This window comes from Zootoca vivipara, chromosome 7 (genome assembly GCF_965207765.1).
Source record: "Zootoca vivipara chromosome 7, rZooViv2.hap1.1, whole genome shotgun sequence".
In the NCBI taxonomy this organism is placed as follows: domain Eukaryota; kingdom Metazoa; phylum Chordata; class Lepidosauria; order Squamata; family Lacertidae; genus Zootoca; species Zootoca vivipara.
Window position 1 is genome coordinate 88,774,229 of NC_142590.1, and position 19,977 is coordinate 88,794,205.

General features: G+C 45.7%; 1 protein-coding gene across 1 annotated transcript in view; it reads right to left on the minus strand.

The window, feature by feature from the left end:
• MYT1 (myelin transcription factor 1) overlaps nucleotides 1-19,977 on the minus strand; it is an 86,923-nt gene that overhangs the window by 13,074 nt on the left and 53,872 nt on the right. Inside the window, exons 16-17 of the mRNA XM_088674733.1 lie at nucleotides 12,223-12,306; nucleotides 3,441-3,662 (exon numbers count right to left, since the gene is read on the minus strand). Coding sequence (XP_088530859.1) covers nucleotides 3,441-3,662; nucleotides 12,223-12,306 — 306 coding nt within the window. The remainder of the gene's footprint in view (nucleotides 1-3,440; nucleotides 3,663-12,222; nucleotides 12,307-19,977) is intronic.

A 19,977-nucleotide genomic window follows, 5' to 3' on the forward strand; every position in this document is an offset into this window, starting at 1 on the left:
TGTTGTATTGTTCAGGACTTCAGTAGAACCTTGCATGAGATACCCCCCAGTCTTCCGACAGCTATTTATTTACTAATTATGCATTTATTGCACTTATATACCGCTGTTCTACCAATCTGAAACACTAGAATGAACGAATGCAAATCAAATCAAATCAAATCAAATCAAATCAAATCAAAACAAAACATTATCAGAGCAACTTCAGGAGCTGGCGATTAAATGCTTCCTGGTCTGGGCTTCCTCACATCTGCCTTCCCTCCAGGCAGAGAGGTCTTAAGTAGTCCCAGGGAAGGTGTCTGCAGGGGCAGGGGCCCCAACAGTTCTCCCAGGCCACTGGTGGTCCCTTCAGGAACCGGGGGCATGAGGTCTGCGGCCTGGGCAGAGGTGCGGGGTGGATGGAGCAGATACTGTGAGCATGAAAGCTACCACATTGTATTGTGAAACAGCTCAGTTGGCTAGAGCATGGTGCCGACAACGCCAAGGTTGCAGGTTCGATCCGCGTATGGGACAGCTGCATATTCTTGCACTGCAGGCAGGGCCTCTTCCAGTTCTGGTTCTGGTTCTATGTAATGTCCATCCGGAGCTGGGATTAACAATAGAACATAGCTGTCAAGTTCTCCCTTTTTTTTAAAGGGAAATTCCCTTATGCTGAATAGGCTTCCTCGCGAGAAAAGGGAAAACTTGACAGCTATGCAATAGACCCCTTGAGCAATCCTGTGGGATCTCATCCACTGGGAGCAGTCAAGTACAACATTCCTTGTTTTGCTAGAGTGGACATGCAAGGGAATGTTTGGTCCAGCCAGTCGAAACTTCCTGTTCCTCCTGGCCTGGAGCATCCTTCCTTGCATGTGACTAGTAGGTGGGCGAGACCTTCCCTGACCTAACAAAAGGTCCAGTCACGCAGCTACCTCTCCTTCTTTCTCTTCGATCTTCCTTTCGTCCTGCGAACTTCCTGTACTGCTGGCTGCCAGCCAAGCAGTCCCCCAGGTCATCTCCCATATGGGGCAAACCTGTTTGTACATATCTTTAACTTTAAGCCTGAAGCCTACCTTCAGGGATTACACTGTGCTCTGCCTGATCATGAGTAAAACTACTGTTTGTTACTTATGAATAAGACTGTGGTGTCTTTATTCTTTTAGGAGGGATTCAAAAGGGGTCTTACCAGGAATATCAGAATATTAGAACATATCTCAATCTGGACAAGCCAGATTGAATTGCTTATTGTCTTAAGAAACTCTCACGAGTTTGCAACCAGCTTTCTACTGTGTAAGAAGATGAATGCACTCTGCTACGTGAAGGAACTTGCTAGCGCAAGTTAGGAAGGATATTAATAAACAGTAGATCCTCTCCTGCAATATGTCCTCAACATTCCCACAATGCCAACGTCGCTGGAAGATGGCAGGCAAAAGCTTGGATTGCCAAGATCGGGCAGCTTGCTTTACACGAGAAGCTCACACCACATCACAGAGTTGGCAGAGGACCTAAAGGGAAGGACGAGTTGCAGGAGCTTGGATGCATTTCATCATGTACAATGGCAAAGGTACTCTTGCACTGATTCCACATTTGGCGCATGGAAGAGACGTGGGCCTGCAGATCTGTTCATGCTTTAATGTGTTGCAACCAGTGTTTTTTGTTTCTGTTTGTAAAAAAAAAAAATGTCGGACCAGTACTCCTGTCTTGATAAAAGGGCCATGGGTGTCAGCAGAAAATAGTTGCTATGGGCAGCGAAAGAAGAGAAAAGTGGTGATACTTCATACCAGTGCGCACCATCCCAGTGCGCACTGGTTGCAGCAGAAGTATGAACTCAAAGGAAAATGGGCACTGTGACAAGGACATCATTATTCCAGTGTTTGCTGCTATAGTTCAGGAATGTCCAACAGGTAGATTGTGATCTACCCGTAGATCACTGGACGTCTGTGGTAGATTACTGGTAGATCACCGGCTCCCCTAAAAAAGCTCAACATTTTTGCCCTGCACCCCCCCCCCCAAACGGGGCTCTCCTCCTCCCTAAATAAAGCTCAACAACTTTGACCTGAACCCCAAAAAGCAGGGCTTTCCTTTCTAAAAAAAATCTCAACAACTTTGACCTGAACCCCCCCCCCCAAAAGGGGGTAGATCACTACCACTGCCAGTTTTTTAACTCTGTGAGTAGTCTCTTGGGAGTTGGCCACCCCTTTACTGCTTGAGAGAAAATAATTTAAAAAATTAAAAAGGAGATGGCAACAATCCACTTAATGGAGGGCAGTTATCGTCATACCCTCCTTGTAAACTTCTGAGAAGTATCTGGCTGATCACTGTTGGAAACGGGTTGTTGGTCCAGACAGACTTTTAGTCTGAGCCAGGAAGACAGCTAGTTCTTGTTTCTTCTCTGACACAACTGCCACAATTTCATAGGATGCCCCCTGTGTGTATCCTCCACCTGCTTTGAAGAATTACGTTAGGTCTGGTGACCTAGTCTCAGTTTACAAGTACCAGACGTATCTTGGGAGAAGGATATAGCTGGGCATGGATCTCTCACATCTGTTATCCCAGTGGAAAACTCCGCAACTGCCAGCTTGCTTTCCAGATCCAGTGGCTGAATGCACGACAGATGCAAAACTGGCCTCTGGTGTAGGTTGCACAAGTTAGTTCTATCCTGCAAACAGCTACATTTGTATTTATATGCCCCCTGGACTTAGATGGTTCAAGAAACAACACGTAACACATATTATAGAATAAGACAAATCTCTCACAATCTCACTCACCTACATGCAAGTAAATTCTTGGGGGGCATTTTTTTGTTCCTAATTTCCTCCATCCATGCTGTGATGCAGTGGGTTAAACAACACTGCGCAAGGGTGAAATATCTAGATCAGGAACAAGTTTTGCCTGGATTTGAAATGGAGTGATTTTTCAACATCCATTCATCAGAAGCTGAAAAGATGTCTTTTCCTGCTGTGCCCCCAAAACCCTGAAGTTCATAGGAACTGTGTTTGGGCTATTCAAGCAGGTAGCTAATTGTACCCCCCCCCCATAAACCATTGACACACCTTTATTCCATATTTGGATGAGCTCCCTATCGTAAATGAGTTTTGTAGAACTTCAAGAGTTTTGTAGAACTGGAAAAGGTTCAGAAAAGGGCAACCAAAATGATCAAGAGGCTGGATATTTGTGGATCATGTGAATACACTCTTTGGATTTCAGTGACTGCTGCAAGAGAGGATCCACATAGATCCATGATCATCTCAAGGGGTAAAACAAGGGGAACAGGGGTGACAAGTGCACACTTCATTGAAACTTCAGGCGATCTAGCACAGATCAGCACAAGAGAGTCTTAAAAATCTACATATCTAGTTTGGTCCCAGGGCTCAGTTCCTGAGCAAGTACTGAGATGGTGTTGCAAAATGGACTTCACTGCTACCTTTTGCAAAAGACCCCGGGACCTCATGCATGGTGGTTACCTTCTGTGAGTGAGGAAGCTTCCATTTGCGTGACCTGAGCCATCACAACCTGGGGTTGGACAAGTGGGACCCTCGTTCTTGAGTGACTTCCATGAAAAGGACGAACCATTGAGAGACCCTTCTTTCTGCCTCCGGGCTGCGAGGGGGCACCCCGAGGCACTGCGATGCGAGGCATATTTGCCACTGATGTGTCCGAGGCCAACACAACCGGGAACAGGGCACCTACAGAGATAAGAAGAAACAACACGGGTGGTGCTTTTGCTCGGAAACAAACAAACAAACAAACAAACACTAACAAACAGATTACAGCTTGGGTCCATTTTGCTGGCGGAAGTGTCTCATGAGTTCTGCTCCAGCCAGCAGAAGGGGTGGGAGGTCACTTTCACTCTTCCTTCCTTCCCCCTACAGCCCCTGTGCTTCTCAAAAACTCTCTGCTGGACCACAAGCCCTTGTATGATGGGGGAAGCGCTTTGCTTTTGCAGAAGGGAGCTCAGGACCCAAACCTTAGACGCTTATCTTAGAAGGAAGTAAAACAGCATCACCATTATTATATCAGCTCCAGTAACCACCCAGGTGAATCAAACATTTAAACCAGCTATAAAAGAAGGAATCTAAGGAACCATAAGCATCATACGTATATTTAAGGCGCAGCCTCTCTCCCAAAGGTTCTTCGGAACTGTAGCTCACCCCTCACAGAACTACAGTTCCAAACACTTTTAAACAACAGCTCCCAGGATTCAGATGGGGGGGGGATGCTTTCAATGCCTGGTGTATACGCAGATTAAAAGGTTCTTAATCACAGAAAGAAGGGGACTCATTCGCTCTGCACAGCTTTGCAAAACTGTGTAGGCTGCATGTAGGATGGGGGTTCGGTCCCCCAACAAAATATTTGTGTGTGTTTGGGTGAGAGGGGAGATTGCCCCAGTCAGTGGAAAGCCTGAACAGAGCCCATGCATGCTCTTCAATGTAGAAACCCCAAACAAAACAGCAGCAGCAGGGGATCCCCTATTGTATGCCCAGTTACTATGCAATTGTGTTTACAAATTACAAATGTATCTGAACTTGAAAATGGAAAGCGTAAAGCTGGTGGTCAACAAAAGAGCCTTAAAGACTCTCTCAAGGCTAATCTAAAAAAATGTAGTATAAACACCGACAACTGGGAAGCACTGGTCTGTGAGGGCTCCAGTTGGAGAACAGCCTTTACCAAAGGTGTCATGGGCTTTGAAGATGCTCGAACTCAGGACGAAAGGGAGAAACGTGCTAAGAGGAAGGCATGATTGGCAAACCCTCACCGTAATCAACTCCCGCCCGGAAACCTATGTCTTCCCTGTGGAAGGACGTGTGGATCCAGAATTGGCCTCCACAGTCACTTACAGGTTCACTGTCAAAACCCTGTTTATGGAAGACAATCTTACATGGTTATGAGTGATCGCCCAAAAAGACAATTGTATGTTTGTAAGGCTATGTTCGAAGGGACCCAGGTGGCGCTGTGGGTTAAACCACTGAGCTTAGGGCTTGCTGATCAGAAGGTTGGCGGTTCGAATCCCTGTGACAGGGTGAGCTCCCGTTGCTTGGTCCCAGCTCCTGCCAACCTAGCATTTCGAAAGCATGTCAAAATGCAAGTAGATAAATAGGTACCGCTACAGCGGGAAGGTAAACGGCATTTCCATGTGCTGCTCTGGTTTTCCAGAAGCGGCTTTGTCATGCTGGCCACATGACCTGGAAGCTATACGCCGGCTCCCTCAGCCAATAATGCGAGATGAGCACGCAACCCCAGAGTCGGTCACGACTGGACCTAATGGTCAGGGGTCCCTTTAGCTTTACCTTTAAGGCTATGTTCAGGCCTTGTGCTGAATGCAATCTTCCTGGCCCAGGAGATCCCTTGATTCTCAATCCCATCCACTGAATTCCGCCCTTACTTCTTTGTACCCTGAGCCATCCAATTTATCCAGATTCTCTTTGGGTTCTCCCCCACGGGTTCTCTCCCTGGCGCATCGAGTTCTGCCCTGGCTCCACTGAACATCCCACCCGTTTCTCTGAAATCGTAAGTTGGTGACACCGCTTACGTGGGGTCCTTGCCATTAAGGTTTCTGCGGCTGGTTGCATTTGTTTAAATATACATGTCAATTACAGTCACACACACAAGTTTGCGACTACTCAAAGCTTTCAAAGAAGGAGTCAATGTGAAACAGCATAGCCGCCCCTTTATGCAAGGCAGCAATTAGGAACGTCAGCCCCGACTGTCAAAACAAGTGTGCTTGCCTGCTCTTGAAACTCGTGCTCTGTGTTTCATTGTTATCATCATTATTTTTATTTTGTTCCATAAAAATAACAACAGAGGAGTTGACAGTCGAGGGGCCGCACCACCGTTATTTCATACCCTCTCTGAGATAATTTGAAAAACGCTGATCCTGTTTTTAATCATCTGCAAATGCGGCACAATTCACTTATTATATCGTTGCCAGCAGGATGCTCACTAAATTCATAACTGTGTCGCTGTTTATATGATCGCAAGCAAATTACTGAAACCTCAGGAGAAAAAGAGGGAGGCCGAGGGAGGAAAGAAAGGGGAAGGGAGCGATTAGCATGCAGCGTTTATGGCCCAGCCGTTACATATTTTACACTGTTAATTTAACTTTCATTACACTTTTATTGTAAAAAATAAACCAGCGCCTTATTGTGGCAAACAGCTGGCTTGGGATGTGTGGCGTGTGTATGTTTTAAAAATTTATTATTGCTGTTTAATTGAAGTTGCGGTAATGGCCGGTCAGTTGAATAGTCGCTCTCCTGAATTGTCTTTTCCTTTTTTTTCTTTTTTAAGAGGGAAGGGAGAAGGTCGATATGATTTGTGGAAGGCAGTTGCAATTGATGAGCTGCGTGATGCTGCGTGGCTAGGGCAGAAAGCACGCCCTCCGATGTAAATGGCGTGGTAAATGGCGTGAGGAAAGAGCAACAAGGCACCAGGGACTATATTAGTCTCTTCTTCTCGTTGGCGGCGTGCGAATCTCGGACCGCAGCCAAGCAGATTTCTGGCACGCAGATGGAGCGCTGGAATTACAGTGGAGCCTCTTTATCGCAAACCTGCAGGGACCTCCACGAGAGCGTACCTTGTTAGAGAAGACAAAATGCTACTTTCCCAAGGACTAGAGGAGTTTGGAAAGGGAGGGGAAAGCTTGCCTTCCTGCAGTTTTCTCCATTCGTCCATTTCATATAGCCTCTTATCTCTTCCATGAGGAATACAGGTTGCTGTCTTGTACTGAGGCACACCACTATTCCATCAAGCTCAGTACTGTCTACACTGAATGGCAGCAGCAACTCTCCAGGGTTTCAGAGAGACTCTGCCCCGGCCTTCGCTGGAGATCTGTTTAGGGAGGCTTTTAATGTTTAATAGATTATTTTATTTCATTTTTCTGTTGTAAGCCGCCCAGAGTGGCTGGGGAAACCCAGGCAGATGGGCGGGGTATAAATAATAAATTATTATTATTATTATTATTATTATTATTATTATTATTATTATTCTCAATTACTCTTCCTCTGCCCTCCACAAAACACTATGCTGTGATTTGTATGCATTTGTTAGTAGTGTAATATATTCATGTTTGTTTTAAAATGTATCGTAAGCCTATTTATTGTTGCTATTACTACTACCGTCTCAGGACGGTTCACAGAATAAAATCAAGATATAAAACCACAAAATACCTAATAAAAATAAAAACAATAACCCAATCACCCCCCAAAAAAACACACCCCACATTTTAAAAGTGCATAGGATGTAAATCAGATCAACCAAAGGCCTAGTTAAAAAGGAACGTTTATTATAAATCATCATCATCATCATCATCATCATCATTTACCTGTCCGTCCCCCTATGGTCCCTGTGTGGGATGCAACACTTAAACAGAATGCCTAGGGCTTGCCGATCAGAATGTCGGCGGTTCGAATCCCTGCGACGGGGTGAGCTCCCGTTGCTTGGTCCCAGCTTCTGCCAACCTAGCAGTTTGAAAGCACGTCAAAGTGCAAGTAGATAAATAGGTACCGCTACAGTGGGAAGGTAAACGGCATTTCCGTGTGCTGCTCTGGTTTGCCAGAAGCGGCTTTGTCATGCTGGCCACATGACCCGGAAGCTGTACGCCGGCTCCCTCGGCCAATAACGCGAGATGAGCGCCGCAACCCCAGAGTCGGTTATGACTGAACCTATAGGTCAGGGGTCCCTTTACCTTTAAGGCTATGTTCAGGCCTTGTGCTGAATGCAATCTTCCTGGCCCAGGAGATTCCTCGATTCTCAACCCCATCCACTGAATTTCACCCTTACTTCTTTGTACCCTGAGCCATCCAATTTATCCAGATTCTCTTTGGGTTCTCCCCCACGGGTTCTATCCCTGGCACATCGAGTTCTACTCTGGCTCCACTGAACATACCACCCATTTTTCTGAAATCGGAAGTTGGCAACACCGCTTACGTGGGGTCCTTGCCATTAAGGTTTCTGCAACTGTTTGTATTTGTTTAAATACAGTTAAAACTATGTTTATGGAAGACAATCTTACTCAGCTCTGAGGGATTGTGAAAGAAAGAAAGAAAGAAAGAAAGAAAGAAAGAAAGAAAGAAAGAAAGAAAGAAAGACCACAAAACACTGGTTCTACCAAGTTTCCCATGACTCTGCTTCGACAATCCTTGATCTGCCAGGTTCTCTTTTGACCCACCTTGGGCAGAGCCATCCCCCCCCCCCGCTAAATCTAAAGCTAGCAGCAACCTAAGTAACACGTGGACACATTTATGGGCTGCATCGATTGCGCTGCAATTCTCCTGAAAGGAATGCAGAGGAAGTCATTGCAGAAGAAGGAGATACGGAGCCCCACTAGTTGCAGTAATGGGCTATAAACTGCAGAACACAGCACTTATCTTTGGCAGTACGATCCATTTTCATTCTTGTTTCTCTCTGTGTGTCATTGGACAGCAGAACGACACTATGGATTATGCATGGTTCTACCTCCCCAAGCAATTTTAGAACATTAAAGTCAAAAGCAAAGTAGCTTTGCTGCTGCTGCTGCTGTTCCAGTAGTTTTCAAAAGTAGGCTCACTTAATTTTTAATAAACTCTGCTTACTCCTGCTAATTGTGACACGGCTCATTAAATGCAAATGGTGCGCTATCCTGGGGATAGAAGACGGAGCAGATGGCTCTGAAACGTCATCTGGTTCTTACAAAGACCTTTGGATCACTTACAGCATCAGTGTTTAACGTGGTCTCCTAAGTGTGAAGAATTTGAAGCTGTTTCCTTTGCTGAGACAGTGACCCTGGACTATCCCGGGGCAGTGGAAAAGCAAGGTGAGACCAAGGAGTGTGTAGGGAATTGTGGAACCAGTCGGGGAAGAACATACATCATCAGGAGAGGCAGCACAGCCAAATGTCCTAGCTCATCACTGGCTTATTCCCCTTCAGTGCTCCGAAAAACCACCGCATTCTGGGGTGCAGATGGCCAATTTGCTGACATACGATGCTACTGTGGTCAACAGAGGATGTGTCTGTGTCAGGGACTGTGCTGAGGAGAAATGATAGGAGCCTTCCCCTCCCCCTCCCCCTGATCAAGATCCTGAATCTTCCCAGGAGCAGGAGGACATTATAGATTTGGAACAGTGGCTTGCAGAGGGGCATAGTTCAGAAGGCAGAAGCTGGGAAATACTGGATGGAGAAGAAGCAGTGGGAGCGAGAGAGGTAGGCTGAGACCCTACCTGCCCGCAGACTGTCTCGCCAGAGTGGTGCATGGCATGCTCTAGTTATCTCCCGCTTCGACTACTGCAACGTGCTCAAGTGGGACTACCTTTGAAGGTGATCCGGAAACTACATCTTATCCAGAATGCAGCAGCTAGACTGGTGACTGGGAGCGGCTGCCGAGACCACATAACACCAGTCTTGAATGACCTACATTGGTTCCCAGTACGTTTCCGAACACAATTCAAAGTGTTGGTGCTGACCTTTAAAGCTCTAAACGGCCTCAGTCCTGTATACCTGAAGGAGCGTCTCCACCCTCATCATTCTGCCCGGACACTGAGGTCCAGCGCCGAGGGCCTTCTGGTGGTTCCCTCACTGCGAGAAGCAAAGCTACAGGGAACCAGGCAGAGGGCCTTCTCGGTAGTGGCACCCGCCTTGTGGAACACCCTCCCATCAGATGTCAAAGAAATAAACAACTACCTGATGTTTAGAAGACATCTGAAGGCAGCCCTGTTAAGGGAAGTTTTTAATGACTGATGCTTTAATGTATTTTTAATCTTTTGTTGGAAGCTACCCAGATGGGCGGGGAATGAATGAATGAATAAATGAATAAAACAAAGCGGATTCATTGTCTCTGGACAGTATTCATCTGCTCAGCCAAGGTCAAGAAGAACAGATAAAGTGGTAGCACAGAAAGCACAGTGCTTGCGGGATCAGGTTGCAAGACGCGGTATTGACGTGGGTGACTAGGGGGGAAGTGGGTGGAACCCTTAATCGGGAGCACCTTCATTCTTAGGAAATGGATTCTTCGTTCTCTCGCTGTGATCATTACAGTTTCTAACTGGCAAGAAGACTCTTTTCCTTTGTTCTGCTTATCTACTGCCAAAGGGAGGAGGAAGCCCATTCCCTGAAGCCGGACAGCGTGGCTATGGGGCATAGGGCGAGGCTAGTCTCTTAAGCTCTACACCAGTGCTTATTCCCTGTCTTGGGCTGTGTACACACAATATTTTTAAAGCAAATTACCCTATTTTTCCCGTGTATAACATGACCCCGTATATAAGATGCCTCCTATTTTGGGGCACTCAAAATTATGAAAATGGGGGGAAATTGCCCCATGTATAAGAAAAACCCCCCTTTCCTAAACATCATTTTAAAAGAAAAAAAACCCTAGTCTTATACACGGAAAAGTACGGTATTCCCCTCAAATAACTGGGCATGTTTTATCCCTCTGTAGTTTTCGACCCCCCCCCCCCCAAGTTACAACTCCCACCCACCTTTAACAAACTACAACACCCAGAATTATTTAAGGTAAACAATGTGCTTTAAATCTGCTTTAAATAGCAGATGAGTGGAAAACCCATACCAAGATGTGGGGGCTGGATTAGTGATGCAGCAAATTTCAGAACGGGGGATTTGGAATATGAACTTTTTGAAATGAGCAAAAGCTACCACTCATTGCTAGAAGGGAAGGCTATCCTGTTCTCTCTTGTTTTATTTTGCAGCAAACGGCATAGCTGCCAAGTTATCCCTTTTATCCCTTTTTTAAAAGGGAAATTCCCTTATGCTGAATAGGCTTCCTCGTGAGAAAAGGGAAAACTTGGCAGCTATGGCAAACGGTACACACTGCAGCTTGTATGGTAACAGTAGCCCTTTCAAGAATTCTACATCCCGGAGTCTTTTCTTATTGTGAGTTCCACTGATTAATCAGGAATGGAAAGGATGATTAAAGCTTTTCCAATTAAGCACACTAATGATTGATAATGAGTTGATGAAAGGCAGTATCACGCAGATTACTCAACCATTCTCACCCATCAGATTAGTGAGAGCTAAGGTAACAATGCCAAAATCCGAGAACTCTCAAATCAGCAACATAGAGACTTTCCTGGCATTAAAAAAAACAACCTGTAGGAAAGTACAAATTAGTTCTACACCAAAGTGTCATTAGGTACAACAGGTAATCCCACTAAACTGCTAACAGTTAAGTGCATGCTCAATGCAGTGGAATAATATCACTTTCATTTGAGAACAAGAAGCCAGGAAATCATTCCACTTAATCCATCAACTAAACCAGCTGATTCCTGCATTGCAGGGGCTTGGACTAGATGACCCTCGGGGGTCCCTTCCAGCTCCACAATTCTATTTTTAAATGATGTCTGGTCCTTTTGGAAGACATCTGAAGGCAGCCCTGTATGTGAAAGTTTTAAATGTTTGATGTTTTACTGTGTTCTTGTATCTGTTGGGAGCCCCCCCCCAAAACCCAGATGGGTGGGGTACAAAAAAACAAAAACAAATCATCATCATCAAGAGATGATGTCTCTATAAATTACATGGGAAAAGAAGGCTTCAAGAGAATCACTTGGCTTAGCTTAGATCAGGCGTCAGAAACCTTTTTCAGCCATGTGGTGGGCTGGACTATATTTTGAGGGGGGGGGAAATGAACCAATTCCTATGCCCCACAAATAACCCAGAGGTGCATTTTAAATAAAAGGAAACATTCTATTCATGTAAAAACATGCTGATTCTCAGACCGTCCGTGGGCCAGATTGAGAAGGCGATTGGGCTGGATCCGGCCCCCGGACCTTAGTTCGCCTGCCCCATGCGTAGATTAAATCCCACTGGGAAGTCATGATTTGAATTAAGGAGTCAAGCCAAAGCTGTGTAAGCCAAAGCTTGTACTCCCTAGGTAGAAGTTAATTTGAAAATATTTGTTTTTTGAAGGTAGTTATCTATTTTTTATTTATATTCTTTTTCTGTTTTTCCCCTCTTTTCATTTTAATTATGTATAATGGATGGACCTATGCGTTTGCAATAAAGAAATAAAAATTAAAAATATATATACCATCATCATCATCATCATCATCATCATCATCAAAGTTCAAGGATGCAATCCAGCCACTGAGGATGCTCAGTCCTTGCTTGGGGTGGGCCTGGGGAAAGTTACAAGAGCTAGAAAGGACCACATTTGGATACCAGACCTGGTGACCCGCCCCCGTGTGCTAGGATCTTGCATGTTATAAGAAAACAATGTACATCTTCATATCCACATTTTGCATGGGAATTCTCTTCTCACTTACTTCATCAGCTCTGGGTCCTCTTTGTCATCCTTGGTGGGGGTGATCTTGATCCCACTTTTCTTGGCACGAGGGCAGCCCGACAGACTACAGAAGAAGAAGAAGAGAAGGAACCTTACTTGCAGCCTGGCAGCGTGTTTCCTGCTCCCGGAACTCAAGTCGCTTCCGATGCCCCCCCACCCTCCATTAATTTATCATTCCTTCCCCCTTTCTCAAGGACTAAGGGTAGGAAGAGGGTATATTCCCTGTCCCAAATGCACAGGATCTGAATCAGATAAAGTATGCAGGGGTAGAATAAAATCAAGGAGGGCAGAGATGGGAGTGAACACCTTTCATATCAGCTATCCTGTTCAACTCATTTTCTGGGCTTTGCCCAAGGAATTGATCCCATCTCTCCAAGCCCACGCAAGGACAGCCAAGTGTGACTTATAGCGCAGCACTCAACGGATGGAAGGCCCAGGCTGACAATATTAGAAAAAACACTTTCTGTACAACCCTTCCTTTTTATCTCCACCATGAATCAGATGCGTGCATTGTGGACATCATGTTATTAAACTCTTTCTGTTTGCCTCTTACAGGTGAAACTTGGGAAATTAGAATATCGTCGAAAAGTGCATTTATTTCAGTAATGCGACTTAAAAGGTGAACCCAATATATGAGATAGAATAGATGCATGACGTGGAAAGCAAGATATGTCAAGGCTTTATTTGTTGTAATTATTTGCCGTTAGGTGGGTCAATTATAAATGGAATGTAATTAATGAAGTGTAACAGCGATGTTTATTTTTGTATTATTGTAACTACTGTATTTGTTTTATTACTGTGGAATTTCCAAAAGAAAGCATTTGTAATTTTTTTTTAAAAAAATAAAAATAAAAAGCTGCATTACTGAAATAAATGCACTTTTCGTCGGTATTCTAATTTTCCGAGTTTCACCTGTATATTCAAGTGAGGACTGAACCCTTTCTTCTCAGTACGGCTAGGATTTGCCATGTCCTTTGCACTCTTGATTCTGGACCTTACCATTTAGCTACACTATTGTGACTTTCATAGACTTTCCATCTTATTTAAATCCCCCCCTCTTCTTGTATTTTATTCCCCTGGCACTGTTGCAATGTGCAAAAGCAGCCACCGAGGAGTTTCCTTGCATTGCATGCTTCCCGGCCGCGGGATCACATTCATCCAGTGCTTTACCAGCTGCACTGGCTCCCGGTGGAGTACAGGATCAGGTTTAAGGTGCTGGTTTTGACCTTTAAAGCCCTATGCGGCTTGGGACCCTCGTACTTACGTGACCGCCTCTCCTGGTATGCCCCGCGGAGGACCTTAAGGTCCACAAACAACAATACTCTGGAGATCCTGAGCCATAAGGTGGCTAGATTGGCCTCTACTAGAACCAGGGCCTTTTCAGTATTGGCCCCAACTTGGTGGAACGCTCTTTCCCAGGAGACCAGGGCCCTGTGGGATTTGTCATCTTTCCGCAGGGCCTGCAAGACAGAGCTGTTCCGCCTGGCCTTTAGGTTGGACTTAGCCTGATCCCTGTGTTTTCCTCCCTCATGGCCTGGATTTATGGACTACTTGAAATGAGGCTGCATTTTAAATTTTAATATTGTATTTTAATTTATTGTTTATATGTTTTATTGTGGTTTTGTTGGTGTGAGCCGCCCTGAGCCCGGTTTTTGACCGGGGAGGGCGGGGTATAAATAAAAATTTATTATTATTATTATTATTATTATTATTATTATTATTCCGATTTGTCCCTCCTGAGCTCCCGGTTCTGAGGCTGCTCGCTCGGCCTGGGGCATGGTGCTTAAGCTAGCTGAGGCCATGCAGAATAAAGTCCTTTCCTGTTGTTTAAAAAGACTTGCACCTTTTCTTGTGAATGAGCTATGCACTTCTGTCTTAGGCATGGTGCAGCATACGGACTCCCCCTCCTCCTTTCCCATGGACTCGTCCAAACCCTGCTGCAGGCTTGTGCTAAGAACCACACCAGGAACTCCAGAGAACTCTGACGTTACCAAACCTGCGTTGAGAGCCTATGTAGTAAATCTTTTCTGCAGAGAGCACATACAATGGTACCTTGGTTCTCAAACACCTTGGTACTCAAATGCCTTGGTTCTCAAATGCACAAAACCCCAAAGTAAGTGTTCTGGTTTTAGAATGTTTTTCGGAAGCTGAAGATGTAGCTGTCGTTTATTGTTTCTGGGGCACCTGCACCAATCAGAAGCTGCACCTTGGTTTTCAAACACTTCAGAAGTCAAATGGACTTCCGGAACGGGTTAAGTTTGGCGCTTTTGTTTTTGCTATTTATTTTGCGTTTTTCTTTTTGAGGCTTTTTCAGTTAAATTGTTTTTGTGACTGTGTGGAACTCCGTTCAGCTGCTGATCAATTGATTGTGTGACTGCGGAAATGGATAAAAGCCCCCCATCCAAACAATGATTAGCATCAGTGCAGGCACGAACAAAAAAAAATGATTTTTTTTCATCTGCAATACTGTCTTATTTATTTTATAGTACAGTACATTGATTATTGCTTTCATTTTATGGATCAATGGTCTCGTTAGATAGTAAAATTCATGTTAAATTGCTGCTTTTGGGGTTGTTTTTAAAAGTCTGGAACGGATTAATCCATTTTGCATTACTTTCTATGGGAAAGGGCTCCTTGGTTTTGGAACGCTTTGGTTTTGGAATGGACTTCTGGAATGGATTAAGTTTGAGAACCAAGGTACCACTGTATTCAACTCCCTGCATCTCGGAGATCATGCAACTTTCCCACCTCCATTTAATGTCCCCATCAAAGTAGCAGCCCTCATTTCAATTCCTGTTTCATTTCAATTCCCTTTGTGTGTGGAGACCCTTTAACCAGGCCTAGAAATAAATTCAGACAAGATTCATATTTTTGGCAGAATTTAGGCCACAACTATATTGATTACAAATAAAGCGAGTGGATGCATAGGCTCTGGTTCGACTAGCTACCTGCAGCCCTGCTCTGGGCACCAACCATAAGTCAGCCTTGGGTGAACACCTGGGACAGAGGCAGACAGAGGTGTCTGACACACCTCCACCCAGATGAGCCCTGAACTCAGGCTCAGGACACAACCCCGCACAGGGAAGACCAACCACGAGTCCTTGGTTTCCTTCTTAAAGGAATACCCAACGCATAGGGATGGTTAGGCATCCTGCCACCCCTATTCACAAGAACCAGAGCCTATCTGCAACCTTACAAGGCAGGTGAAACCCAAATGGCACCAACCAATCAGCCAAGTGGGGGAAATTCCTGCCGTGCCCCTGTCCAAATGACAGGCGACACACGACGGGATAGCAAGGTCAAGCACAAGCCCTAAATATAGGGAGAGGTGGGAGGGTGTTCTGATGCAAAGAGCCCGAAAGAGGAAGCTCAGGGCATGTGCATCTGGAATATATAGTGGTCCCTCGAACTGCTTTGACTGGCGTCCCGCTAGCCCAATTGCTCCCTGGTTCGAGGGACCACCAATAGGGTGTTGTGGCTGCTCCAATGATCCCACCCACCACACAAGGGCTGATTGCCGGGTCCCACCGCAACACGCGCCCTCTGTTTAGGGAGAACCCGGTTTCTCCTTACACAAGCTCCTCTTCTGCTGGAGCAGAAATGCAGAAAACCTCTGCATTTCTCACTCTTGCCCCTATTTCTCTTTTGCCAACACACACACATACACACCTATCCCAGATTTCCTGCATAAGAATACTTGCGTGCATTCAGAGTGCTTTGTGTAACCTTATTTAGTTTACTGAAATATTTTAAAGCCACTTTTACCCCTTTTACCCTTCACCGCTGCAGAACATCGACTTTCTGTAAAACTCCTTTCCTTCCACTGAGCATTCCATTTCCCAACAGCAAAAAGGAACAATTCCCCCCTTTGATTCTCCAGCCTAGGTGCTTTGATCATTCTGTTTCCGCACCTCACAAAGGAACAAAGTGGTGGTGAAAATTAAGAAGGAAAAGGGTGGGTGGGGGGAGGAAGCCATTTGCTTTGAGGGGGAGAGACTTCGCAATTAATCGTGCCTAGATAAGAAGGTATTTGCTAGCAGACGGCGACTGTTAATGGAACTGTTCAATTGGGAGGCTGTGAGGTGCCCATTAATGTTTGAGAAAAAAAAGATAATAGAAGTCATAAATAGGTGGTGTTATTAACTGGAAATTTTGTGTCAGCTAAAATCTGACCCTTTTGTCTTTTATTTTTCTGGGGAGAGAGAGCTTCTAATCCGATTCAGGGAAATATATATGATTCAAGAGATGAAAGGAGGGCTCACTTCTTGCCAACTTTTCACAAGCACACTGCGTTTGCCCATTGAGCCACGAGCAAGTCAGACACCCGTGAAACTTGAATGAAATTGTCACCTTACTTGGGTGTTCACATGAGAACAATTATGCATTTAGAGGGGGCAGGGCCGGATTGAGGTTTGATGAGGCCGTAAGCTACTGAAGGTAATGGGACCCATTATATGTCCAGCTGTCCTTTGTCAACAACAAATTGTCGCTGTTATTTTTTTGTTGAATAGATGCTATATGGTAATTTATGGATCTGACCATCAGGTCCAGTTGTGTCCGACTCTGGGGTTGTGGCGCTCATCTCGCTCTATAGGCCGAGTGAGCCAGCGTTTGTCTGCAGACAGCTTCCGGGTCATGTGGCCAGCATGACAAAGCTGCTTCTGGCGAACCAGAACAGCACACGGAAACGCCGTTTACCTTCCCGCCGGAGCGGTCCCTATTTATCTACTTGCACTTTTGATGTGCTTTCGAACTGCTAGGTGGGCAGGAGCTGGGACCGAGCAACGGGAGCTCACCCCGTTGCAGGGATTCGAACCGCCGACCTTCTGATCAGCAAGCCCTAGTGTGAGGGACAGAACATACAGGCAGGTCCCTCCCATCTTGAGCAGCAGCTCATCACCCAATGAGAGTGCTAGTGGGGAGGAAGAGATCTCCAGGGGAGATTCAGGAAGTGGTGTCCGAGGCTCAGGCAAGGTAGCGGAGCCCGTGCCCAGTGTAGGAAGAAGACCAGTCCCACCGACCCCGGAACTGAGGAGGAAGCGAAGGGGGCGGAGATTCAGTATGCCGAGATTACTTTGCTGGAGGAAAACGCGCGAATCTCCATTCGGAGGTTCTGACCACTAACTGACAACATGTACATAGTACTGCTCTGCACTGTACATAATCAGCACTAAATAAAAGCATGAAAAGACAACACCTGGAGGAGTCGTTACTCTAGAGTAGCCACCCACGCACCTGTGACACCTAGACTCTGTGGTTTAACCCACAGCGCCACTAAGTATCTCAAGCCATTTGCACGTGTTGCCATGCAACCAGTCCATGCAGAATGTAGGCACCCTATACATAGAAACGAGCAAACCAGGGATATTTTAGGGAGCAGGCTAGCAGGCGGGGCCCATGACTTACATCATAGGAGCCTACAGAACACAAAACACTATTGCTGTATGTAGGTTTTGTTTTATGTGTTTTTTTATCTTATATTTTGGAAATGTACATCCAGTTTTTTCCCCTTTTAATTTTTTGGGGCCCCCCAAGAGAATAGGGCCCCAAGCTATAGCTTGCTTAGCTTATACGTAAATCTGGTACTGATTAGAGGGGGGGGGGGCTACTATCCAGCCAGCAACTGGGAGCTACAGAAAAAGCTGGGCTTTTGTATCTCCCACCTCAGAATCGGGAAGCAGCACTTTAAAGCAGAAGGGCACAACAAATGAAAGCAGAAGTTCCTAAGAAAATGAGAACATCTTGGTTGGGGGGGGGTGGCTTATCACCCCCAAAGTATTTTTTGCGCCATGTTGCAACTTTTCTCTTCATTGTACCCCACACCAACCCCACCTCACCTGCAATCCATATTCTCTCCTCAACATGTTCCCCTTTCTCTGCTTATTCCTTCATTGATCACGGAAGGCATTGCCTATAAAAGGCTATTTGCTTTCTATAGTCCCCCTATAGTCCCAAGCCAAGCAAAATGCAAGAGAACTTCAGGGAGGTGGTTTATTATGAGGATAATTTATTGCAATGGAGCCAGTCGGGAGGCCTTGGGAAACAAAGCATATCTACATGATAAGCATTTTTAATTTTCCGTCTACTTCCTCTGCCCCATGAATCTCCTGGCCTTCAAAAGTGGCATTAGCCATTCACTAAGCCTCTTAGGATTTTTCTGGGCCCTGCCCTCCTAGATCCACCATTCCTTTCTCAAGCTCTCAGTCAAAACCCAATAATCATCTAAGACCCTCTTTCCCCATATATCCTCTGTCTTTCAATGTCTTCCTCCCCATTCTCCCGAGAGGCTGTTTCTGGTTTCATTTGCCCTCCCATCACAAAGATGGGCTAAAAAAGGGAAAAAAGGAATTTGCATCACAAAAGAGGGCACCAGTTTGTGGTTGGCAATTTATATGTATTGCCTCTAATTTAGGACTCAGTTATACAGCTGCAAATAAAATGTTTTCAACGTGTTGTAAAGTGCAATATACAAATGTGACACTAGATGGCGACAGTGAGCTATGTCGAATTCAATGCATTTTTCGAAACTAACTGCGGGTGGGCAACTTTAAGGCCTCTCTTGAGTATCTTTAAAGCAGACTTGGCCTGAACAGAGGACACTTTCAAGTAGAGAATTGTCCTCTTCAAACTCTTCAAAACAGAGGGCTGTCCTCTGTAAAGTAGGGTATATAGATTTGATGCTTCAGGGCAAAAAATGGCTAGAGGGGCTGGCAAGCCAGGAACCTTTGCAATGGGGTGGGTTTTGATCAACACAGGGCATAGTGAGTCAGAGTTCAGTACATGTTTGCTGGCTGAGGTAAAATATAAATCTCACATGCTCCATCCCTTTAAAAGCTGGTTATTTTGTGAGGGATGGCTGCCAACTGCTCAATTGGCCTCATGGTTGCCTGATAGTGCGTTTCGAATCCTTTCCCAGGATTTCAAAATTCTCAGTTGTTGCTGACAAGTCACGCACCAGGGGAGGGAAATCGTATCCAAAGCTGCCTCCTTTTTAATCTCACAGCAGCACAGAATCCACTCCACCTCACGGAAGTGCCTCAAAAGACCGTGGTGGCCATGCTTTGTGGCAATTTCTCATCCTCGCGTAAAACAGCAACAATGCCAGACGTATCAGCCGTTGTTCACGAATGACCTAGGCTTTAAAGCAGAGCTTTCCGAACTTTTCACGTTGGCGACACTGCATCTTTTCGCAACACAGTAATTCAGACCTTAAAAAAAACCCCACCTTGTGCCTGCCCCTCCCTTACCTTCCAAGTCCCGGACTGCAGAATCCGGGTCTGGCAGCCGTGTGACACCGGAAGTTGCGTCGACGTAACTTCCGGTGTCGCTTTGCCCTTCTATGGGCACCAAAAATGGCCGCCGCCGGCTTCAAAAGTAGCTACGCATGAACGGACGTGCGTTGACGCAACTTCCGGTGTCGGCTCGCCCATCTATGGGCACCAAAAATGGCCGCCGCTGACACCAGAAGTTGCGTCTACGCACTTCCGGTCATGCGTAGATGTGACTTTTGAAGCCGGGGCGGCCATTTTTTGTGCCCATAGAAGGGCAAATCAGAAAAAAATGGCCGCCGGCAGGAGAAAATAACGGAGAAAAACGGGAGACGAAGTGATACGGGGGACCACCGGGAAAAGGTAAGTAAAAACGGGGGTTTCCCGGGGAAAACGGGGTACTTGGCAGCTATGGCCCCTCCTCAGTTTCTCCCAGGCAGCTTCCATCTTCCTTCCTCCTCAGTTTC